This window comes from Polypterus senegalus, chromosome 5, assembly GCF_016835505.1.
Source record: "Polypterus senegalus isolate Bchr_013 chromosome 5, ASM1683550v1, whole genome shotgun sequence".
In the NCBI taxonomy this organism is placed as follows: Eukaryota; Metazoa; Chordata; class Cladistia; order Polypteriformes; family Polypteridae; genus Polypterus; species Polypterus senegalus.
In genome coordinates, this window is record NC_053158.1 from 152,193,193 (window position 1) to 152,219,384 (window position 26,192).

The 26,192-nt window shown below is 38.7% G+C and overlaps 1 protein-coding gene across 1 annotated transcript in view; it reads right to left on the bottom strand.

Moving 5' to 3' along the window:
* Nucleotides 1–26,192, bottom strand: part of reck (reversion-inducing-cysteine-rich protein with kazal motifs) — a 253,720-nt gene that overhangs the window by 175,551 nt on the left and 51,977 nt on the right. Inside the window, exon 2 of the mRNA XM_039753505.1 lies at nt 15,127–15,185. Within this exon, the coding sequence (XP_039609439.1) occupies nt 15,127–15,185 (59 nt within the window). The remainder of the gene's footprint in view (nt 1–15,126; nt 15,186–26,192) is intronic.

The window sequence follows — 26,192 nt, forward strand, 5'->3', positions numbered from 1 at the left end:
AACGGTAAAAAAGTAAGAGCGAGGGGAAGATGACTTATTGAGGCATGCAGGCTGTAGTGCGCGTCAACTCTATCTGAATTGCGCGATCACATTTGAAAAAATATATCTTTTCAAGTTCTATTTAGTCCATATGTGTCAAACTCAAGGGCAGCCACATCCGCCCGGCGGTAATTATATCCGCCCGAGATCATTTTATATACTGTATTATTGTTATTAAAGCCGGGTATATGAAGCGCTGGTAACACAATAAACTACAGATCCCATAATGCAGCGCTTCAGCTGCCTTGCGTACTTACCGCGTTAATCAAGTCTACCTTATGATGCTGCAAGTTATTGCGGCTAGAGTTATTGCGCACTGAGTTTGCACGGCGCTTTGGTGACTTTGAAGAACAAAAAAAGTCCGTCTACATGCGACTCGAACCTTGTGCATGTTTGGTAGCACATATCTGTGTGAGAAGCTCTTCTCAGTGATAAAGACTTAACAAAACAGCACACAGGAGTCGCCTCACTGATGAGCACCTGCAATCCATCCTGAGAATCTCCACAACACAGAACCTCACACCAAACAGAAACGAACTTGTGGCCAAAAAAAGATGCCAGGCGTCCAGCTCTAAAATGACATATGAGCAAAGACAACTGAATGATTTGATTTGTTATTGCACGTAAGAACGGGAGTCAATCGTTTTGACAAACAGCGTATTGCACTGATACGAAATAGCTGTGTGTGTATGTATGTATATATATATATATGTATTTGTGTGTATATATGTGTGTGTATGTATGTATATGTGTGTATATATGTGTGTGTATATATGTAGATATATATGTATGTATATATGTGTATATGTATAGATATGTATATATATATATATGTTTATGTGTGTGTGTGTAAATATATATATATATATATATATATATATATATATATATATATATATATATATATATATATATATATGACAACAACACTCATCACTCAAAACAGTGACAAAACAATTACATTGACAATCAGGTTACGTTATTTTCAAAATGTTTCCTTTTCTTTTCATTGCTTCTTTAACACACTACTTCTCCGCTGCGAAGCGCGGGTATTTTGCTAGTAAAATAATATAACCTAATATGCTTAAACTCCTTAATCCAATTCAGGGTCACAGTGGACCAGCACACAGGCTGTCATTCCTATTATATCTATTAAATATTGCGGCTTCATTGCCCTTTATAAAAGTTCTGGAAGCTAAAGATTAATTAGAAGCTAATGCTGCAATCATTAAAAAATTATTTCAGTAATAATTCTGTCTTCAATAACTTGTCTCAACGTTTTGATGTGCTTTAATAGAGTCGACACTGCTACTTTCTTTAAACTGCTAATTGTGAAGAGGTATGACCTTGAGGTGAATTAAAGAGGTTTGGGAATTTGGTATTATTTGGAGTTATTTGTAAAGGAAGGTTGACTTTAATTAAATGTTAATGGCTCTTTTTATTAACTAATAATATTCACTCAATAAAAATTCTAATTAAAATATTATATGAGACACCATTCCTTGCAGACATTAGTGCTATAAGTTCAAATGAATAGCCTCATTCTGATTTATAAAACTGGAGGTCGAATGCAGGGAGACACCAACACTCCATGTTCTGTTGAAGAAAGCTAGCAACCATATGGAATTATGTACAGAAGGCACATTTACATTTATTTTTTTACATTTATATAATTGGTTGATGCCTTTATCCAAAGCAACTTACAACATTTCAGATATAATTGGTTACATTTCTTTTTTCTTTCCAGTTGGATCAAAGGCGGGTGAAGTGACTTGTTCGGGATCACACAGTGTCAGTGGCAGGATTTGAGCCCACAATCTCAGGGTTTGAAATCCAAAGCCTTGCGAATTTCGGGAATGAAGGAACACCCACAGAATGCAGAATGGGAAAAGGGTACTCATCTTGAGTGCTCCCGGTGTGGAGTTTGGATGCATCCCACTTGTCTTTGTAGGTTCCCCCAACTGTCTAAAGACATGCAGATTAGGTGGGACTGACAATTCCACAATGGCTACTGCTCTGTGTGCTTGTGTGTTCACCCTGTAATGAACCCTGTCCAGGGGCTGACCCTGCCTTATACCCGATGATTCTTTGGATGGGCTCTAGCTGCCCCAAAACCCACAAAAACAGGTTGAGAAAATAAAGGAATGAATGCAAGAAGTAATACATACACCTATCAGCCACAACATTAAAACCATTGACAGGTGAAGTGAGTAAAATGTATTATCTTGTTACAATGGCAATTGGCAAGGGGAGGGATACCTTATGCAGCAAGTGAACATTAATTTCTAGAAGGTGAAGATTGGAAGCAGGAACAATGAGCAAGCATAAGGATCTCAGCAACTTTGACAAAGGCCAAATTTTGGTGGCAATACAACTGGGTCAAAGCATCTCCAAAACGGCAGGTCTTGTGGAATGTTCCAAGTATGCAGTAGTTAGTACCTACCAAAAGTGTTCCAAGGAAGGACAACTGGTGAACTGGTGACAGAGTCATGGGAGCTCATGATGTGTGTGGGGAAGCCTGTCTGGTCCAGTGCCACAGAAGAGTTACTGTAGCACACATTTCAGAATAACTTAATGCTGGCCATGAGACAAAGGTCTCAAAACACATAGTACCTAGTAGCTTACTGCACATGGGACGGCATAGCTGCAGACCAGTCAGAGTACCCATTCTGTCCACCACCAGAAACACCTGCAATGGGCACATGAGTATCAGAACTGAACCATAGAGCAATGGAAAAAGTAGGCCTGGCCTGATGAATCACATTGTCTTTTAGATCATGTGGATGGCTAGGTGTTTGTGTGTTATTTACTTGGTGAAGAGATGGCAGCCAGATGCACTATGGGAAGAATGTAAGACTGTGGAGGCTAGTGTGATGCTCTGGGAATTTGTTCTGTTGGGAAACCTTGGGTCCTGGCATTCATGTTACTTTGCACATAGCAGCTACCTAAAGATTGTTGAAGACCACACATAGTAGTTTAAGGTGTTGACTTGGCCTCCAAATTCCACAGATCTCTGGTCGGGAATCTGTGGGAATATAATGGGAAAACAAGTCCAATCCATGGAAGCCCTACTTCATCATTTACAGAATTTAATTAATCTGCTACTAATGTCTTAGTGCCAGATACCACTGGACACCTTCAGAGGTCTTGTGGAGTCCTTGTCTTGATGGGTCACAGATGTTTTGGCAGCACAAAGGGTGGCTTTAATGTTGTGGCTGACTGGTGCATTATCATTTTGGAGACATCTTGATTCATGCACAAAATAAATAATATTCCATAAACAAATATAGAAAGAAAAGGTGAAATAATAAAGAGCAAGAATATAAATATCAATTAAAAACATTTAAAATGCTAAAGGAAGCTGAACAACAGTTCAGCAGAAACTAAAACTAAATAAATTCTTCCAGTGCTCTTGCTGCAAAAAAGAAAACAAGCAGTAAGAGTTATATAAGCCTTGGAGATAAACATGGAAAAGTATTTCAAAATGAGCAGGAAATAGCAAATGAAACAAATACATATTTTACCCATGTTTTCACAAAGGAAGAGACCTAATGCCAGACACAGAAGCAAAAACAAGCCATGTTATTTTAAGGCTTTTAAAATAGAAATGCCAAACATGCTTCAGGGTCAATGCGTATTAAAAACAAGCAAAACTCTTGAGCCCCATGGAATTTTACTAGTAGTGCAGAAAAAAACAGAATTTCAAAATTGGCCTGCTTACTCCAAGACATAACGGAGAACAAACAAAATAGATTGTAGTAATTACAGCCCAATAAATGCACAAAATTTCTGTACTTATGTAAGGTAACTTCATCTCATTTTATTATCAAGCCTGCTATATCCAAGTCAAAGTTGTGTTCAAAATAAACTACTTACTTTTGTCAAGAAAAGTATTGCAATGTTTTAACTTTCTAAATAATAGTCAGGACACAACAAGAAGGGAAGTCTAGTTTCACAGATTTCAGTTTTTTTCTTCCCCTGTTTCCAATAACTTGCTCCCTGATAGAGCTGGTGCCCATAAAGGCTTTACAGGTATGGCCAGTTCAGACACAATCTGTTCTTTTTTTCTTTTTTTTCATTCTACTGTGTTACTTTAAAACATGTAACATCAGATAAACGAGCCTCTCTTCTCTTTGCGAGGTCCAAATTACCAATGTTCCTTATTCCTTGTGCTTCTAACATACTGTATGCATTGTATTGCTAGATGGGCACTCATTGGTTGTCAGCTCACACACAAATGCACAATCCCACCCCTACAACTTAATACAAAATCAAATCTTTCATTTTGTCAGGATGAGTCACAGACTGGTTGGCCTGAGTCACTGGGTATGTCAAACTAGGGATTTCAAAAGTATCAAAAGGAACATTTTTGAAACTGATTAAATATTCATTTTTTGTGGTATTGATTTAACAGCCTACATTATGCAGGCACTTCTGGTTTGCTGTGCCTTTTACTGTTTGAGCCTGATATGCTACCAGTGGGCATGGCTAGAGTAACATTATATAAAGTTATTGTCTGCTTTACCTAACATTATACAAAGTTATTGTCTGTATTTACCTTTTGTCTGCATTTTCATCACTCTTTAATTTAATATTGTTTTTTTATCAGTATGCTGCTGCTGAAGTATGTGAATTTTCCCTAGGGATTAATATAAGTATCTATCTATCTATCTATCTATCTATCTATCTATCTATCTATCTATCTATCTATCTATCTATCTATTTCTTAGAGTATCTTAAATTAAAATAGAACATTAATAAGTATGAACCTGTAAACTGTTACATTTAAAGTAGGGATGCAAGGTTTGTTGTTTTTCCATAGGTTTTAACTTTTTTTGCACTCATTGAAACATTAAACGCATGAAGACCAAGGTCTGCAGTTCATTTTATCAGTTTTATTCTGTGCTGTTGATTCCGGGGCAATGCTCTTTAGCACTATGGCTCTGTCACACCCTTGATTTTTAAACCCATTCCATGAAGCGTGTGTGGTATAGCAGGTCTCAATTTTTAAAGCCTCTCCCTGAGGTGTGTGTGGTATAACAGTTCCACAACTTAACAATCAGGGACCATTTTTTTTTTACAAATAAATAATTAATTGGCCAATTCAATGTCCATGACTATGCATGCTCACGCAGCTGTTGGAGGCTGGTGAGGAAACTGAAGTGAGATGCACCTGCATGTGAGAGTGTCATCTGTTTTAATTGCTTTATCGGTGCTTGATTGGGACACTGTGCTCATGGAGGCATATAAGGAGGAGCCAGCACAAGAAAAGACAAACAGATTAGCAGGAGAGAAAAGAAGCCGGAGGTTAAAGGATGGGATGGAGAGAAGCAGACAGGGAAACAAGAGAGAGATCCATTGAGTGAGTAAGTGAATGAGAGAAAAAGTGACGGCAGACAGTCAGGAAGAGAGCCCCTTTGGAGGGAGCGTGCAACTGATGATTGGGATTGGTGAAGTGGATCACTCTGGCTGAGCGATTCAGATGGTGCAGGCAACTTGCCATGCAAGTCCAAGAAGGCAGTGAGAGTTGACAAGGTTCAGAGTGGGAGCCTTATTGGAGCCATGAACATTGGGGACCCGAGTCTGGGTACAGATTATGGAGCCCTGCTGGCTCAGGTATTTTATTAGCAGAAGCAAGTTCAAGAGGCTGTTGGGATACAACCGGCAGAGTGGAGCCGACTCTCACAGTTACATTTTGTTATGCATGATTTAAAACATGCATTTCATCACACTTTCTGTATAATCTAAGGCTTTCTAACTTTTCTGTGTGAACTGCACAAACTGCCGCTACTCCTCCATGTGCTCATATGTGTGCTTGGTGTATTAAAGAAGAAACTGAATTGTGGGATGGCGTTTAAAGTAAGAGCTGCCTGGATTTGGCTATGGCATCTGCTTCTTGGATAGGGTCTGCGTGACTGCAACAGTAGCATGGCGCATTTTTGTCTGCGCTGTATTATGAAAAGTTCTGCTTAGCACAGCAATGATTGTATTTTCATGATTTTGATTTTTACTTACATCACCCTGTTTTGTTGCATTTTCCATATGCTGTTTGACAAACCACTTCAAAATTCAAATCGTACTATATAAAATGGGACGATGGAGGTAGATGAATGCAGGTAGATGGGAATCGTAGTTTTCATTATGGACTGTAATGTACATTAAGGTTAACAACAAGGCTACTGACTACTAATGTAGTTATGAATTTCTGTGTTTTAATAATTAAGAATTGCTATTATTTGTGTTAACGAATGTAATTTTTTTGCACATAGAAATACAATTTATTTAAATAAGTTACATTATATATGGTTTTGGGTATTAATAATGGTATTGAATTTCAATACTTTTCTTAGTATTGTATCAAAGTTTGAAGTTTTAGTATCATGACAACCCTATGTCCAACTACACGACTATGAGGTCATGAGTGTGTGTCACAACTGCTTCCTACTCACTAGAAATATGAAAATGAAGTGTGCAACTCGAAACACTGGAAAAGTCATCTAGTGTGACACGACCTTCAGGAAAATCCCCTTAATCTTGTTTATACCTCTGTTGTTCCCAATTAAAGACCTAACAATTTCTGTTTGGTTTTTTTGGGAATTCAATTTGGTTTTTTGTTTTTTTTAATCCTTGCTTTGCTATACACTGTTGCAGTGACCAACAAACATGTCTGTAAATAATATAAACAGAACACACAGTATATAAAAGTGACAGAGGTATTAGAGGCGCTATTAGGGTACTGTGAACAAGATGCAGAAGACAGAAAGACACGGAAGAAGATGATCCACTGTGGCAACCCCTAACGGGAACAGCTAAAAGAAGAAGATTAGGGTACTCTGCTGAGCCACCTGTTCATCCATATTGTAACTAAGCAATGGACTTCTACGGAAAATGCATGACATAACTCCACTTTCGTGTTGTTTTCATGTGTATTTTTTCAGTTGAATTCTGTCTAGTGAAAAGGTTTCAGGAAATAGGATAATAACTGAATGGGGATAAGGAGAACATCAGGTAAGCTCATTGTTTTCTATTAAATAAAATAATAAAATTATTTAATTCATGTGTGTTTATTATAGAACTGAACAGCAGCAATTTGTTACACATTAGTTGTACAAAGTAAGCATTTCACAGTTTTCTGTATAAATGATGATGTTACTTCTACTACAACATTGCATTTCTGGCATCAATACAAGCACTCATAATTGAATGTCAGTAAGAGTCCACATAAAAGTCACTGTTATTGGTGAAACAAGTGTATAATCACTTTCTGGGATTGTACTGACAAGCAAAGCAACCCTTATGCCAGGAAAGAACAATTAACATATTAGCAGTTAGTCATGAGGCATTGGTACTGAGCAAAAGTGCTTTCAGAATGGGAAGGGTACTACATGTCAAATCCCATCATAGTGAATACCGAAGTAATGAAATTTTCAGAATAACAAATACTTTTTGTGGGCCCGGGCAAACATTCATACAACATCATACTTATTGGATTTTACTTTAAGGAAATGTAAATTTCAGTATAATAAACGTTTGACCGAAAATGGCCATTGAAGATAAAAGTGAGATACAAAAAATACTTAATGCCGCCCCTACACTTTTCACTGAGTCTCGGGAACCCTGCAACAGGCTCTCTCCTTCTTGTTAGGCCAAAAGAAAGTGACAGCCTATTGCAAAATGTCAGGTCTCGTGCAGTCTTGGCAAGAGTGTGGGTGTGACATCATACACATAGCCGAATTCGGAGTCAGTGCTCCATCGAGCATCCGCACGGGTAGTTGTGTCGTGTGCGGATACTGTATTGTTCTGTATTCATACTTGTATTTCTATTTTAAAAATGTTACATTTAACACCTCATTTTCTTTCTGTATTCACATCTAATTTCTATAAAAAAGTTACACCTAACATTTCATTTTCAAATAAATTTTTTTTTGCAGTTTAAGAAGTGCTGTTTTTTTATACAGGTATTGTCAAGCTTGGGTTACAGAGTTGTACAAGAGAAAGGAAGGTAAGTTCAGGTTTCCAAGGCAAATACAGGTACTGTATAGAGAAAGCAGGTAAAGTCTCAAGATTTCATTCAAAATAGGAGTTGTTACTTCAATATAGGAGCCGTGACATGGAGACAATCATCCTGTAAAAGGATAGCAGATTGTGAGGAGATTTGGCATTCTTGTTATACCACAAGTGGTCAGCAACACAGGAACACCGCAAGGGACTGTACTTTCTCCTGTCCTGTTCAGCCTATATACACTACATCAGACTTCAAATACAACTCGGAGTCCTGCCACGTGCAAAAGTTTGCTGATGACACTGCTATTGTGGGCTGCATCAGGATTGGGCAGGAGGAGGAGTATAGGAAGCTAATCAATGACTTTGTTAAATGGTGTGACTCAAACCACTTACACCTGAACACCAGCAAGACCAAGGAACTGGTAGTGGATTTTAGGAGGCCCAGGCCCCTCATGGACCCCATGATCATGAGAGGAGACTGTGTGCAGAGGGTGCAAACCTATAAATACTTGGGAGTGCAGCTGGATGATAAATTGGACTGGACTGCCAATACTGATGCTCTGTGTTAGAAAGGTCAGAGCCGACTATACTTCGCCTAATACAGCACAGAATTTTCCAACTGTCCTTTTTGATTTACAGCCGCTGTTACACAACATGTTTTTTCCAGCCAGCAATATTTCAGATATAGCCTTCATTTACATAACCTTAGTGAGTTCTAGGTAATCTTAGTGTGTAATGTGATCTCTCAAGCAATTCAGACATATGGTGATCTGCATCAAAGCCACAGCAAAATCAAAGTGGTTTGATCTTCTCTGAAGTTGTGGGGCAAAGCTCCTGTATGTTCTAAAGGTGACAACCAATGAGGGCTCAGCCTAAAATACAATGTACAGTAATCCCTCGCTATATCGCGCTTCGACTTTCGTGGCTTCACTCTATCGCGGATTTTAAATGTAAGCACATCTAAATATATATCACGGATTTTTCGCTGGTTCGCCGCTTTCTGCGGACAATGGGTCTTTTAATTTAGGTTACATGCTTCCTCAGTTTGATTGCCCAGTCATACAAGGGACGCTATTGGTGGATGGCTTAGAAGCTACCCAATCAGAGCATGTATTACATATTAACTAAAACTCCTCAATGATATACGGTATGCTTCCCGCGTGGCGCTTGTTTGCTTCTCTCTATCTTTCTCACTCTCTCTGCCTGACGGAGGGGGTGTGAGCAGAGGGGCTGTTTTGCACAGAGGACACGGACGCTCCTCTACAAAATGCCGCTTTATTGCGGTGCTTCTGTATACTTAAAAGCACGTATTGATTTTTTGATTGTTTGCTTTTCTTAGCGAGAGCTCTCTCTGACATTATCTGCTCTTCACGGTGCTCCTCTGAAGATAAGATATGTTTGCATTCTTTTAATTGTGAGAAAGAACTGTCATCTCTGTCTTGTCATGGAGCACAGTTTAAACGTTTGACTAAAGGGTGTTATTTCATGTCTAGAGGGCTCTAATAATGTTAACAGTGTGGGAGAGTTTATAAGGGCTTAAAATATATAAAAATAACCATACAAACATATGGTTTCTACTTCGTGGATTTTCACCTATCGCGGGGGGGTCTGGAATGCAACCCCCGCGATCGAGGAGGGATTACTGTATTTAGAAGGTCGTAAACAGGTTTTCTATGCTCTAACTGCGAAAATATTCGATTTATAAATAAAGAATCCTACTTCGCGGAAATTCATTTATCGCGGCAGAGTCTGGAACGGATTAACCGCGATAAACGAGGGTTGACTGTATACAATTTAGCCGCAAGGAAAGAAGTATAGCAAGTGTTCTGCATGGTGAAAACTCAATGGAAAAAGAAAAAAAGATGGGCCAAAACTGTGACTGAACTCACCATACTGGGAAAACATTCGCACAGCCACCAGCACTATCAAGCAGTGTATTAACTGGCTCCCAAAATTTGGTAAGCTTGTGATACTTTCTACATTTGAAATGGTACAGAAAAGTCATGAGAGAGACAGGTAATCTATCATTCCTTGCGAATCCTAGTTTTGTAATCTGACTTCCTCAAGACAATGAGACTAAGCAACTGCATTTGTTAAGTTTGCCATGCTTTAGGAGTCTGAGTCATTAAGTGTGAATGCAGCCTTAAATAACTAAAAAAAAAACTTCACCTCACAAACAAAAGTCAAAAACATTTTGAAAACTTGCAAGTCTTCATAAACACTTTAGTTACATACTTGAACATACTGAACAGCTGTTAACTATTTGCTTATGAACAGCAACTTCATGTTCCACACCTGCTGGACAGGAGTGGGGATAAAACATCTGCAATACATGCATTGCATGTACACTAAAATAAAAAGTTGTGTTTTTTATGAAGAGATGTCCTAAAAGTTAAATTTTTGGCAAAAAAATCTTCAGATAAAAAATGTACAGAATTAAAAGCTCTCCAAATTTCATTTCATACATCTGCCAATATTTCTAACTGTTCCCAGTCTGCCCTTCATTTATGCTTACCACAGAGAACAGTTTTGCCCTTTAAAGGACTGCAGCTATGTTTTTCATAAATTATTTCAAACAAAAGTATTTTGGAACAAATATATTTGCAGTATTAATCTGAAATGTATTCTAAATTATCAGCCATTTTTGGGCAATAAAAGAGAAGATTGGCAATAACCCACCCATCTTCAGTCCCAGACATTAAAAAGAAGATCACTGTATTTATTTCTGTCAAGAGAACAGTGCTGATTTTATTATTTAATAATCTGAATCATGAAGCAAAAGTATGCTACTAGTGAGAGGCATCACAGTACAAGGAAATATATGAACTAAATGGGGTCGATTCTGCAAAATAGAAGTGAAGATGTAAATGTAATCCACTGGGAAGGCCAAAAATTTAACACACACAAAATAAATTACTTCCATAGACTAGATATAAAGAATATTCAGTTATTAAAAATACATTAACAACTAAAACATAAAATATTCTGAAATTGATATGGATCATTTTGTGTATTTGAAAGACTGTAAAACTAAGCAGGTTCTAATTATAAGACTTTCTCACCGTAATGACTACTTCCCTTATTGTAGCTCCACCAGCATATTTCTCTCATTGTAGCCGACCGCCTGTGTATGTGCCTGCCAGGTTCCCTTCAAATCTATCGAATGGCACAACGTAAAGCATTGATTTAAATTATGACACACCACTGTACTACAGTTCATGATGTCATAAATGATTTTACTTATTTAGTACTAACATGGTCTTTTTATGTGATTTTTAATTTCCAGAAAACAAGGTGAAAAACAACAGGCCACAAGGGCAGAATAATAACAGGTTAGAAGATGAAAGATAGGTCATATAATGAGCAAATTAAAACCATGAAAATTAAGCCAAACAGCTGTCTAAACTCAAAATGTTACCAAAATCAAAGTCGGAACAGTTTTAAGTTCACTGTGAAAAAAATTCATAACCTGAAAGACTATAAATACTTTAGAATTAGTACAGTCAAACTTGGCCATGCAGTGTATCAAGTCGCTGATTTATAAGTTGTCACTTTAACGACTTCACTCAATGTGACTTCCAGGGTTTTTCACCTATAGGGTTGCAGAGTATACCGGTGCTGAAAAAGTACCAAAAACCCAAACTTTTAAACTGTATGGTACCACCATTTCCTTAATTTCATTACCAAAAGTAAATGGCAGTTTTCAAACACCTTGCGCTCAGTAGTTTATTAGCACGATCACAACTCTCCTGTCACCTTACACTCTTTGCTATAATATACGTATTACATCTATGTCAGCACACCAGCACAATTGCGACTACAAGGGGGGCTCCCCTCCCTTCCTCTCCCCTTCCATCTTCTTGTAATAATTTGCAGAGTGCAGTGCTGCAGGGAGCCATGGGATTGTGCAGAGCGGTGCACGTGTTTGCAGGCTGGGGGTATGAAGGTGATGGGAGACAGGGGAGGTTTAGAGTAATTCATTATGTGCTTGTGGATTAGTGTGAAACCCGAAAGCTGGTATTGATAACCAAAGTTTAAATTTTAGCAAAGATCCAACACTAATCACTTAGAAAACCAAGTTACTTCCATAAACAAAAAGGGGTCACCTGTTATGGTGTGTGGTGGAAAAAAACACAAAAAAACTATATATAATTCATTTTGATCACTTCAAAATGCAGATTCATAACAAAAACAATTAAATATTTGAGATCTGCATATACAAAAATGTTGCCCTGTGGTGGGCTGATGCCCTGCCCGGGGTTTGTTTCCTGCCTTGCGCCCTGTTGTGATGTGAGATTTTGCATATAAGCTGATAAATATTTTGTATGTTTTAATTTGTAACTTAGAAAAAACTAAGTCAGGAAAGTTAATTTTATGATAGGGTTTTCAAGTGCTTAAAACCAGTTTGGCAAGTGTTTCTCTGCTAAAGTCTCTCAACCCCCATAGGAAAGCCAGGCTGGCTAACTGCCAAGCTTCACCTTAACATATGGTTTTGGGGGCAGGTGTGAAGATGTTCTATTCCCCCATTGGTCTGAAGTATGGCTGTTTGTAACTGGCTTGTATCAGAAGCCTTTAAGTACCATGATGTTCGATTGGCTGTAGGGGTTCAACAGAACATCTATAAATTTGCTCACTCTCTCACTCTCTCTCTCTTACCAAACTGATGCATGAACTGAAAAGAACAACACATTGAAGAGCACAGCTTGGCAGCCATATTGAGATGGTATGCGACCTGAAGAAAGCTGAACACAAAATGATGCCTTAATTAGAGACATTTTAAGTAACTAAAAAGTCTGTGTGCCGCCTGAAACTACACATCACCATTTTATCAGATTGTATGGTTACCAATATTCAAATGTACTTTGCATATTGTTATTATTTATTAATATTATCAATCATACATTATTTAAATTGTAACTTAACTCATGCTTGTCTTTTACTACACATAATTGCCTGAGGTTATTGATGTAGAAGGGAAGGTGGGGAGAAGTTATATACTATAATACCTTATAAACAGTGGTAAGTCTGTGAGATTTGAGGCATTCTGACAAAGGCTACTTATTAATAATACAAAAGGGGAAAGTAGGGTAAAATATTACTCTAACAAGACAAAACACACCCTGTGTTGGCTGGGATTGGGTCCAGCAGACCCCCGTGACCCTGTAGTTAGGATATAGGAGGAGCAGCTTCAGCGACAGACTGCTGTCACTGTCCTGCTCCACTGACAGACTGAAGAGATCGTTCCTCCCCCACACTATGAGACTCTTTAATTCCACCCGGGGGGGGGTAAATGCTAACATTATTCTAAGTTATTGTCTGTTTTTATCTGCATTTTTATTACTCTTAAATTTAATACTGTTTTTTGTATCAGTATGCTGCTGCTGGATTATGTGAAGTTCCCCTTGGGATTAATAAAGTATCTATCTATCTATCTATCTATCTATCTATCTATCTATCTATCTATCTATCTATCTATCTATCTATAGCGGGTTGGATAATGGATGGATGTATAGACAAAATTTTTAAAACAGTCCATAAACTAATGAGAAAAAACATCAGAAGCTAAGAAAAAGTTTTGTAAAAAAAAAAACAAAAAGTCTAGAGTTCATTGGATTGAACCAATATTATATTACCATATATACTTGCGATTAAGTTCTCCGGTGGATAAATCGGGGCTTGATTTTACCATATGATTTCTGGGATTTTTATAATGTCGGTTGTATAAGTCGAATGCAGAAAACTCACAGTATTGGTCCAAGACATTATGATATGCTAACACCCACCTGAGAGATTAACCACGGAGTACACTGCCTTTTTTTTCTATGTATTGTGCCTACGTGACCATGCGGTACTACCCAAACTATTCCAAAGCAACGTTTGCACTGTTTTATGTTTTTGTATCTCACACCCTCATACACCTTTACAATAAGAGCAGCCCTTATCTATGATGAAGCATTCAATCAGAAGAAAATATGAAACTGGTTTTAAATTATACATCGTTGAAGTAGCAAAAGAAATTGGTAACTGTGCTGCTGCAACAAAATTCGATGTATCTGAGAAACTGGTGCGAGACTGGAGGAAGCAAGAAGATGTTTAAAAAAAAAAAAAAAATTAAGTATTGTATTTTTGAACGGGTCTGATCTGGGTCTGATTTTATGATCGATTTTTCAGGTTTCAAGACCCAACTTATACGCGAGTATATACAGTAGTTAAATATTCAATAAAGAAATGCACTATTCACAGAGATGGACTTTGTTGTAAGTTCTGAGTACAATTCTTAGCATTCTGTTTTCTGTGACACATCTGCAGAAAGTATGCTGCTCTAAGAGAGCTATGCTGCGGAAGGAGTACAAGGTCTCAGGGGCTTGAGCCGCACCCCTCACTTTTCTCCTAGTATGTGAGATGCCTGCTCGTGTGCAGTTTCATTCCTCCAAGATGTGCTGAGCTGTGCTGTGGGACACCTTGTGATTCCAACAACAGTATATAGAAAATTTCCACTACTTTAGAAGGATAATGGAGTCATTCTTAATTATCCAAGACTCTTCAGGACAGAAGGAGTTTCAGTAACCGTGGGAACACTGTCAAGGAATGCTCCAGGGAAGAAACGACTACAGGAAATATTGACAGGGCTATGTCTAAAGATGAACCATAGCCAATTGAGTTATACGGCTTTATGTAATTTCATTTGTATGGAATAGCTTGTCACAGAAAAATCAGAAAATAGCAGCTGAATACACTCCATCCTTCTGCAGGACTTCTATCACTGACTGAAAAGCTCTCCCCTATGGCTGTGAGAGATAATGTGTCAAAGTCAACGTGAGGGTAAATTTTCATTGAATGTTTTAATGATGAAAGTGGATTCTTAGAAAGTAATGTTGATGAGGCAGCTTCACTTAACACAACACATGCTAGAAAGATTTAAAAGACAAAGTGCTAAAGTACTGGTGACTGTTCTCTATTGTAAATTTGAATTTTTTCAGTAATTTGTCACATCACAAAATCAGGTGTACTAGAGAGAAGACAAGTAGCAAATAAAAGATCTGCTTTAAAAAAATATAATAAAATAAAGTATGATTGCCTCACCTGATCACATGCTTCCCTACATGGTGAGAAATCCCTGGCATGATGACAGCATGATGGATCTGTTAAAAAAAGTATAAAGTAAAAAAATAGACAAAAATAAAAAAAAAAGCTTAACAAAAATACTACAATGGTGAACATGAATATGTGCTTCAAGAAAATGAGTGATTCTATACAAGAGACACATTTTAATGAAATAATTAAGTGCATTAATAAAAAAGGAGGAATACACTTATCCAAAACTCAAGAGAAAAAAAATTAATGATTAATGAAATAAAATAAATACATGAGGAACATTGATGCCCAGCCTATGGATAAGCTAAACCTGTGATTAACTCCTAGGAGTCTGATATCAGCCACAAATCAAGCATTCTCAGTTCATAATGAACAGATAAGTATAAAATAATCTCTTTTGACTCACAGGTTAGGGGCACAGGACCCCCACAAATGTGAAATCCACATTTTAGGCCCATAATTACTGTATATTCTAATTTCACTGCACTAAATAAGATGCAAAAATTAATGAGAAACAAGAGATAGAACAATCACTGCACAATCATATCGTGTGTGTAAGACTGGCCTCTGACACAAATATGCATCGCATCTCCCAGACCAGGGGCCTCATGCATAATGGCATGCATAGAATTCACACTAAAACGTGGCGTATGGACAAAAGCGGAAATGTTCGTACGCACAAACAAATCCAGATGCATAAATCTGTGCGAACGGCAACTTCCATGTTCTTCAGCTACATAAATCCCAGTCAGCGTGAAAAGTAACGCATGTGCTCAGCGTTTTGGGAAAAGGCAATGGCAAAAGCACAGGGGAAAACTGAAGAATTTCAGCGAATACCAAGTGTAGGCAAGGAAAAACATACTATTTATTGGTTTAAACAGTGGCATAAACAACAAAAGGAAGTTGATCGAGTGACATAGAGTGTCGGAAAAACTCGAAAGCTCAAGTTCACAAAATCGCACAGTGCCTGAAATAAAAAGGACGTTTTCAGACATCAAAGTTGCCGTGAAAAGGCGAGTCATAGCCCACCATCTGAGTGTCATATGAAAGCTTATTAGGGTACAGAGAAAAGAAAAAAAAAAAAGGACACAGTGGCAAAAAAGCTTGAAATGTCAACTTTAATCTTGAAATTTCCACTTTAATCACGTAGTTTATTTTGTCATTAAAGTAGAGCATCATAAACTTCATCTTAAAATAGTTTAATTTACTAGTTTCTCACATCCCATTGTAACTAAAGTAGCACGTTAAATTGTTTGTTTTGTATGTGTTCTTCTATGTGTGTGAATAACTACGTGTTTCTTAAACGGGCTTTTTCTTCCTTCAACAGGACACAGAATCCATTACATTTGTGATATTACAGTTCTCTGAATAATTTAAATACTGAGATGTATACATGATATCATTTCAGTATTCATATCATATCAATTAAAGCATGTATTAAACATGGGGACACAGTGGCGCAGTGATAGTGATGAGCTGGCGCCTCGTCCAGAGATTGTTCTTGCCTCCCGCAAGATGCTTGCTGTGCGCGACCTTCGATGAAATAATTTATTGCAGCAGTACTGTCTCTTTCAAACGTACTAACCTCCTGTTCTTGTCCTTCTTTTTCTTTCTCCAAGTACCCAATCTCCACACAGTCAGCTCTGTAATAAACGTTAAGCCATCTGTAAGCTTAGAACTCTAATTCTTCTAAACTTTTAAGGAACATTGAAATATCTTCATAGTACAAGTTTAATTATTCTATCCATCTGTCTTTCCAGTGTCGCGCCAGCCCCAGCAAGAATACAGAGCGAGGCAGGAACAATCCCTGAACAGGGCGCCAGCTCCTTGCTAGTGCTGCAACACCATGTCCTCATATGCTTAATTAATAAAAATATAGATTATTTAACTGCGGTGGGCTAGCGCCCTGCCCGGGGCTTGTTTCCTGCCTTGCGCCCTGTATTGGCTAGGATTGGCTCCAGCAGACCCCCGTGACCCTGTAGTTAGGATATAGCGGGTTGGATAATGAATGGATGGATGGATAATGGTTGGTTGGTTGAGTTAGATTATTTAAATACTGTTAACATTTTATTTGGATAATGTAATAAACATATTTTGCTGCATTTGATCTTAAAAATGATATCGTCATCATATGTAAATACGCGCTTTATAAAGAGGCTCAGGTTGTGCAATATTATAAATGTATCGCAAGTTTACAGAGGTGATTGTAATAAGTACAAACAGTCCTACAAGGAACAATTGATGGACTGATTGAGTGTGTATATAGTTCTTGGGATGAAACTGTTTCTGAACCACGAGGTCCGTACAGGAAAGGCTCTAAGCGTTTGCTGTATGAAAGCAGTTCAAATAGGCAGCATGTGCTTGATGCTGTATACCGATAATTCTCTTTCCAATCAGCTGTTGTAGAGCTGTGATTCCACACTCAGATACAGTGATATAAATACACCGGGTGGTGCAGTGAGAGTACTATGAAAAAAGATGATCTGCTGTGGCAACCCCTAACGGGAGCAGCTGAAAGAAGAACAAGGTGCAGTGAGAGTAACAACGCTAAAGCTAATTACAATCAAATGCCTTAAACTAATAAACAACATGCGGTTAATTTCAGTGTATATGATAAAGCTACGTCAGGGATTGTGGATTCTAAAAAAGAAAGGGAAAACACACTGGAACAAAAGCACTGCTTTGATTCTGGGTGCAACCAGTTTGCAAAACCGAGTTCAGGACTTGTGCATGCCAGGGTTTGAGCTAGCGTTAAAATGTATGTGGCTTTGCGCCAAGTTTGGGTTTTATACATTGCGATTTGAGCGTGGAAACAGGCGTACGCAACACTTTTGTGTGTACACACCGTTTATACATGAGGCCCCAGGTACGTAGTTTCATAAAATTAAAATTATAATAAATGCACAAAACGATAAACACTCACGACCCAGTCCAGTTTCGTAGATGCCGATGGTGGTGGTGTGCTTAAAACATGAAATCCTCTGTGAGCAACCACCTGAAACTTATGTAAAGGTTTGTCTTACTGTGATGAAGATGTATATGAAGATCTGTAGAAGACTGGAGTGCTCTCAGGTGAAGGTGTTTTTCAACCCAGACTAATTCCCACTAACGAGTGGGAACACAACAACAACTGCAATCTGATGGATGTGACAGTAATTCAACTGTGCAGTGAAGCGTTGAAACAAAAGGATACACCACTGACTGTGATTGCGCTGGCTCACTTTTAAAGCTAGCGCCCTCATCTTTCACCTAGTAGCCCTTGCAGTAACCATCGAAACTGCCCAGTGATGCAGTTTTTCCAGTTTCTGGGATTTGCAGTCCATTTAAGCAGCAGTACTACAGCATTGCCTATAGTTTTCCAAAAGAGATCACAAAACTTGCAAAATAATTTCTATATTTAATTGTTGATGACAAACCTGTGAATAAGCAGATCAACGAATCACAAGGGCTGATGCAAATATAAAAAAAATGAAAACAAAGAAACATACAGGTAGTTGTTGACTTATAACCTACTACTGTGCCTCACAGGCAGACTTTTCACCACACCAGCTCCACATGCTGTGACTCATTTGTCTCTATCTCAGTTTATTACGTGCAGTGGTTTCAACTACGTTCAGTTAAATTTGTCTTACAATTGCAAGAAAAAAAACAATTTATCTCGACACAAAAATGAAGATGATCAAGCAGAGGGATGAAAGAAAACTAATGCGATCACATGTGACTTTAAGTTATCTACTTATAAACGGTGTTCGCTGCACATGCTGTAATGCTGTGCTTTTGCTTTGAATCTGGTTAACCACCAAAACTTCTGTGTTGTGACTCACGGTGTGCTGCTTCGTGTGAACCCCCACAAAGGGATAATAAAACCACACTACTCCTTCATCTGTTAATGTTTATTAACAAGCAGAAATGTTAAAACAAAAAACATGAGTGCTCAAACTCTGCCAGTATAATTCCTCCTTTCACAGTTAGCACAATGAATACTGAGAGAGGTTCACACTAATGTTGCAACAAAACACAGACAAAGAAAGGATTCAGGAAGCTGTTAAGAGTCCGTCACCCATACGAGCAACAGTAATAACGAAATAAAATATTAAAATAACAAAAATAATTTACAAAAAAAAAAAAAAGATAGAAAATCTGCACAATGTGCTAAGAATGATGATAATAAATTATATGAAACAAACAATATGAGTTAAGAGACTGATTATACAGTACTATAGATACGGTCAGGTTTGAATGCATATACCAGTCCGTCTTACGTCCAGATCAACTTGCAGCTCAACATGGTCATAAGTCGACGACTACCAATTTCCACATATGTTTATTCCAATTCAGTATTGTAGGGGATTGGACCAGTTGTAACCTGAATGAAATGTTTCTTCTTAAACAATTTCATGTTCTAAATCAGTGTTTTCCAGCCTTTGTGGTGTCCCGACCTAGTTTTCACATGCCAGTGTGTTAATTTAGTGTGATCATCTGAGCGGGGGGAGAGTGCTGGTCCCCTTGGTGAATCGACCATGATCAACAAAATTTTGGGGGATACCCGCATCATTACCTGAAAGTCAGAGTGTCTGATGAATTGAGCCCAATCGTCAATGCTTTTTCTCTTGGGTGAATTAAGCACGATCAACAATCGTCAGAGCGGGAGCTGAGGATCGGCCATGGTCTACCAGCAATGCTACCAGTGTGAATCAAACGCAATTGTTGCAATGGTGAGGGAGTTAGGATATAATCCAGACTCAGCCAAAACCCACCTGAAATGCTGCCATGGAAACACTGTGATATAGTTTTAGTGTAAACACAACACATTTTTGCAGCTGTATATGTCTGGCATATGCTTTATCCACCTCATATATAACCATAACCACAATGTTAATCTTTGCATCCCAATTCTCACACCAATTTAGTCAAATAAAACATCCAGAAATTGTAAATTTTGTTAATCAAATTTTTTTTTTTTTTAAATATGGCTGTTGAGCAATACACAAATACATACAAACCCACAAAAAGATTCACATCCACTATCTTTTATTTTCAGCTTCTAAAGTGTTTTCAAGTATGACAAAAATAATAGTAGCTTTACTGATTTGCAGCTATGTACTGTTTTGTTCACGGTTTATAAGTAAGGAAGTAAGCAAGTAAGTAAGCAGTGTGGCATCCGGCCGGGGCTGGATCCCGGCCGGGACGCCCAGGAGGACCGGGGAGGGCTTGTGCCTCCCAGACCGAGGCGTCCGCCCTGGTTGTGTTGGGGGCCTCGGGTAAAGGGCTTGGAAGCCCAGCCCTGTAGGGACCCGTGGCCACTGCCAGGCGGCGCCCCAGTGCCTGAATATTCCTGGAGCCCAGCACTTCCGCCACACCAGGAAGTGCTGGGGGGAAGACAACAGGGGACACCCGGACGGCACTTCCGCCACACTGGGGCATGTCTATGGAGGAGTGCCGGGAAGCAGCTGGAGCCCATCCGGGTTCCTATTTAAGGGGCCGCCTCCCTTCAGTCGAAAGTGGAAGTCGGGTGGAAGTGGACAGAGCTGGAGAGAGGATTGGAGGCGGCTAGGAGAAAGGCAAAAGGACTGTGAGGCCTGGACATTTGGGGGAACGGTGCAGGAGGCACTAGGGAGTGCATGTGACTAACTGTAAATAGTATTGTGTAATAAACAGTGTGTGATGGAATAACGATGTCTGTCTGTCTGTGTCCGGGTTCAAGTCCACAGCAGTAATGTAACATAATCTGTTGTGTTACAGCTTTATGATGTAAAACAAAACAATTAAGAAATGAATTAATATTTTTATGCCAAAAATGGGTATGTGTAAATGCTGAGCGCGTTTTCCTCGCAGAGAGACTTGATAAAAACAGGCAAAAACAGTAAGCAGCACAGATTTTCCAAAGATTTAAAAATAATCAAATTTTCAAGCCACACCACACCCATATTTTAACCAGACACCAGCTTCCTATCATTTTGAAACCTCAAATTATTTAAAGTACCCAGGGCTGCAAAGACATTCTAAGCCTTTTTTCTTTTTATATATCCAAGAGTTGTTTACAGGGTATCGTCTGACTCAAACCCACCCAAACAACCTCAGGATAAAATAAATACAAATATGACAACATTTTGCGCATATTATATACAGTACAGATATAAGCATACTGTAACAACAACATAAAGTGTATAAAAATGTATGCTCCATAACCTTTCACAAATATAAATACAAAATGTGACAACCCCTTTTAAGGACCATTCTAAAGAAATGTTTTGCTAATGACAACTTTATGCAAAGTATAATTTACAAATCTGCTCAGTGACCTAAAATGAGGCACACAACTGAAAAACAGCAGGCTATAAAGCAGACTACAGGATAATTGAGTATTATGTGATACAAACATCCCTTACTTAGATGTCTGTCTAGGATAGAATGGTGGCACTGTGGGTAGTACTATTGCTTTAAATCTCCAATTGTCATACTTCCTAGGCCAGTTACTGTCTGGGTGGTGTTTTGCACATTCTTCCATTGTCCATATTGGCTATCGTTCACTTTCTTTCATCATCCCAGAGACATATACATAAAGATACTTGGATATCCCCCCACTGTTCAATTCTGTGCTGATGTTTAAGTCAGGGCCTCACAAAGGAGTGCACTAGATCTTGGCTTGGTACTGAAACTGCAAGGGGGTACCCTCCAACTCCCCACTACCCTGTGATAGAAACAGAAAGGTGGTACAGGGAAGATGAAAGTGACTGCTACTTGGAAATTTAAGTGCATGTCTGACAAGGAGTGCTTACGGGTCTAGCATCGTACACTCAGATACACACACACACTTGGCACTGCCTGCCAACGGGAACTGAAATAAAAATCAGCTTTGTGTGCTTTAACATAAACCATCTGAATCCTTGACCTGATTTTAGGTACATTGTGTTCTCATTTAAGTATGTTATTACTTAACATGTCATGACAGTAGTGTACCATTATTTGGATTAAAAATTTGGAACAAATCTTTTGAAATCTGTCTGAATGCTGCTTCGTTACCAATGAGGAAAGTGTTCTTGTGGAAAAGTTTATAAAAAAGAATAAAAGTGGCATAAACCCAGAGAGCGCTCCACTGTAACACATAACACTATACAACACAAAGCACATTAGAGGCTTTCTCAGACTACGTGAAACTCCAACACCAGGCTAAAATGTCGTGCGCCTTTTCATTTTCATTATATTTGCAATGCCAGAGCGTAAACAAAGTTCACACAGACTGGGATATTGCAAAGACCTTTTTGGGTATCGGTTAGACAGCCTTCATGATTGCCATCTTAGACATACGGTGGATTCAGAAACTATTGTGATCACTTTGTGCACACCTTATTGCAGTGTAGTTTTAATGAGTAAATTGCCATTTTGCCATCGATTTGCACTCAATAACCCATAATGACAAAGTGAAAATGTGTCAGAAATGTTTGGAGATTTATTAAAAATCAAAAACAGAAATATCTAATTCACATCATTATTCAGTCCCCTAATTCAACACTTTGTAAAAGCCCCTTTGGCAGCAATTACAGCTTCGGTTCTGTTTGAGTAAGCCTCTCCAAGCTTTGCACACTTAGATTTAAGCAGTTAACACCATTCTTCCTGGCAAATCATCTCAAATGTCTGTAAAATGCCATCTTCAGGTCTCTCCACAGATGTTCTATAGGGTTTACTGTAAGTCTGTGCTTTGGCTGGAGCACTCGAGGACAGTCAAAGACCTGTCCTGAAGCTACTTCGGTGTTGTCTTTGGTCATTGTCATGCTGGAAGGCGAACCATTGTCCCAGGCTGAGGTTGTATGTGTTATGGAGCAGATTTTCTTTAAGGACCTCTTTGTATTTGGCTACATCCATCCTTCCTTAACTTCTGATAAGAACTGTTGCCATAGCATGTTGCTGCCACCACTATGCATCACCATAGTGATTAGGCTATTAGGCTAGTGATGAGCAGCACCCGGTGTTCGCCACAGTGCTTAGAGTTTTGCACTAAGAGTTTAATTTTTGTCACACCAGATAAGATAAGGTTTTTCCTCATATTCTCAAGAGACTATGTAGGCTCTCATATGCCTTTTACTCAAAAGTGCCGTCTGTGTTGCCACTCTACAATAAACAGTTGATTGATGGAGTGCTGCTGTGATGATTGTCTTTCCTACAGGTACTCCAGTCTCAGCAGAGGACTTCTGAAGCTCTATTAGTTGTGACCAGTGCTGGTGCCAAATTATTTTGTGTCCTAGGCCAAGCGTATTTGTGCGCCACCCCACTGTTCAAGTAGCTAACCTGTGCAGGTGGGTTTCACCAACTTAAGATAAGCACCGTAAGTGAATGCCTAATTCACCTTAATGGTGGCACCAGCCCTGGTTGAGACCATTGTTTTCTGGTTTTCCATTTGTATTTGGTATACCATGATATGGATTTTAGGCCATATCACCCACTCCTAAAAAATATTTGGTGCATCATTTCTCTCTTAAACTCATGGTACTAGTTTTCGGGAAAAAAATAACAAGTCATCAATGTCAGTCCTTTGAGGTTTATGTCCTTTGTCTTATTATTCCAATTATATTTGCAATGCTACACAAAGTTTGAAGACATAATGAGTCCTAAGGGTAACCAACCCTCACCAGCACCAATTTAATAAGAACATTCAAATCCCATGGAGAGTACAATTTGGAGGTTTAGTATTTCCATACATTTAAGGATTACTAACTCCAAGTAAATAATGGCAGCAGTTTCTCCATTGTTTGAATTGCTAAAACAGCAGTCACTCCATGAAAACGCAACAGAAAAGACCAAATTTATGTTTATCACTATCATCTAGATGAATCATGGGGCTAAGAGCAGATGGCCACCAACAACACAAGGGCATCTTTTATTGCTTCATAAAAATAAACAGCACAATTAAAAGATTGCATACACTCAAGCAGCTGACTCTCTCTCAATAGCTATAAATATTAAAATGAAACAATGTGCTTGCCAGAGTTAGCAATGCCTCCTAATAGTTCCAAAGATCTGGGCTGGTAATGCAAGCCCAGGAACTGCCTGTGTGCAGCCTGCATGTCCTCCGGTGTTCCAAAGCCTGCACTTAAAGCTGATTTGAGTGTATCTGACTGTGACTCCTGCCTGGATGGTCTGTGTAATGGAAAACTGTGTTCAGAAACTGAAGAAGAAAGATCCTTATCATCAGCAGGCTATGCCGGTTATTAAAGCTGATATGTAATATATGTCATGATTTATGTCTGTTTAATATTAAAGAATAACAAGTTAAGAAACTATAAAGAACTTGCTGTCTTGTGAGGGAACTAGTTGGGGACTAATAAAAATACATTAAATGGGACCATCTGCATTAGTTTTCTTTCCTTAATCCTGCTTTCCATTATTCTTATGAATAAAGAATGGGTGTGAGGACAATTTGCTTTTGAAAAGCTGGCAAAGTCAGTTCACACGGCACGACACTGACTGACAATGTAAACGTGTGACACGACAGCACAGAGTGTACAGCACTACCTCAGACCAGGGGGTTAAACTGAAGCAGCCTGGTGGTCTGTCTTTGAGACAAATCACTTCTATTTACCTCTGCTTTTTACAGTCATGGCCTCCACGCTTGTGGGCCCTCATTTGCTCAGCTCCTACACTGCATTTTCAGCTTTAAACGGCAAAGGTATGGCAGTAGTAGTAGAGATACCCACTGCACAAGAACTTCATCACACTGTGTTGGCCAATAATTTAAGAACCATCAGATTATTAGCAACAGAAATGCAAAGACTAGTCTTGAGAAAAAGTTACTTTAAGGCTACAAAAAACTGCGCACTTGCATATTTTAGTGTAAACAGCTGCCACAGAACTGGGCAGGTTATGTTGGCATATTTTAAAATCAAAAAAGGCAGCCAATTAACTTAACATGTCATCTTGCTCCAACAGGAAAAAATTGCATGTAAACCTTTGTGATGCTTGCACTGCCTGACAAGTCTGACAAACAGCCAACCAACTCTTGCACCCACTTAGCCAGTTTATAGTTGCTGAGGGCCAAAGGCAAAAAAAGTTTGGCACAACAATTGAATGGTGAGCTACTTCCACCAAATAAATAAATAATGAGAGATAAACTTTATTTGCCCCAGTGGGAATAAATAAATACTTAAAGAGACAGATAAATAAATACATATACACAAACACTACAGTCTAAACACACACCAAAGGAAGGAAATTTAAAAAGAAACAGAAGTTCTGACTTGGCTGTCACAATAACAGTGAGGTATTATGCAGACACACCGCTGTTGGTATTAAGGACCCCCAGTAGCCTTTCTTAACACACTTTTGCTGAATAATTTGTTGGCTGAAAGTCTTCAGTATTAGTGTGTCAGAGAGAAGGTGTGTAGCATTGTTCATAATGGCACTCCGTTTTGTTTTAATTCTCTCCAGGGGGTTCAGAGTGCGTCCTTTAACTGAGCTTGGCCTTTTAATTAGCCTGTTGATTTGGTGGGCATCTCTTGAAGTGATGTTACCAGCCCAGCATGCCATACAGAGTTATAGAAGATTTGAAAGACGTCACTTCCTTCCTAAGGAAAAAAGAGTCTGCTCTGCCCTTTCTTATATAGTTCTTCTGTGCTCTGAGATCAGTCCAACCTATTAATGTGGACCCCCAAAAACTTATAGGAGTGGACTACCTGTACATCCAATCCTTGAATACTGACAGAACATAGAGACTCTTTGGTGTGGCAAACGTCAATAACCAGTTCCTTAGCTTTGCTGATGTTAAGTTGCAGACAATTCACTTTGCACCAAAAAACAAAGTTCCCCACCTGACCCTTATACTCTGCCTCATCCCTCTTATCAATACACCCCATAAGTAAAGAATCTTCTGAGAATTTCTGCAAGTGACAAGACTTGCTGTTATATTTATAGTCTGAGCTGTACAGAGTGAAGAGTAAAAGTGACAGGACCGTTCCTTGTGGTGCTCCAGTGCTGCTCACATCTGTATCAGAAACCCAGTCCTTGAATCTCACAGACTGTTAGTCCATTATCCAGGACACCACTGCCTCATCCACCTGCAT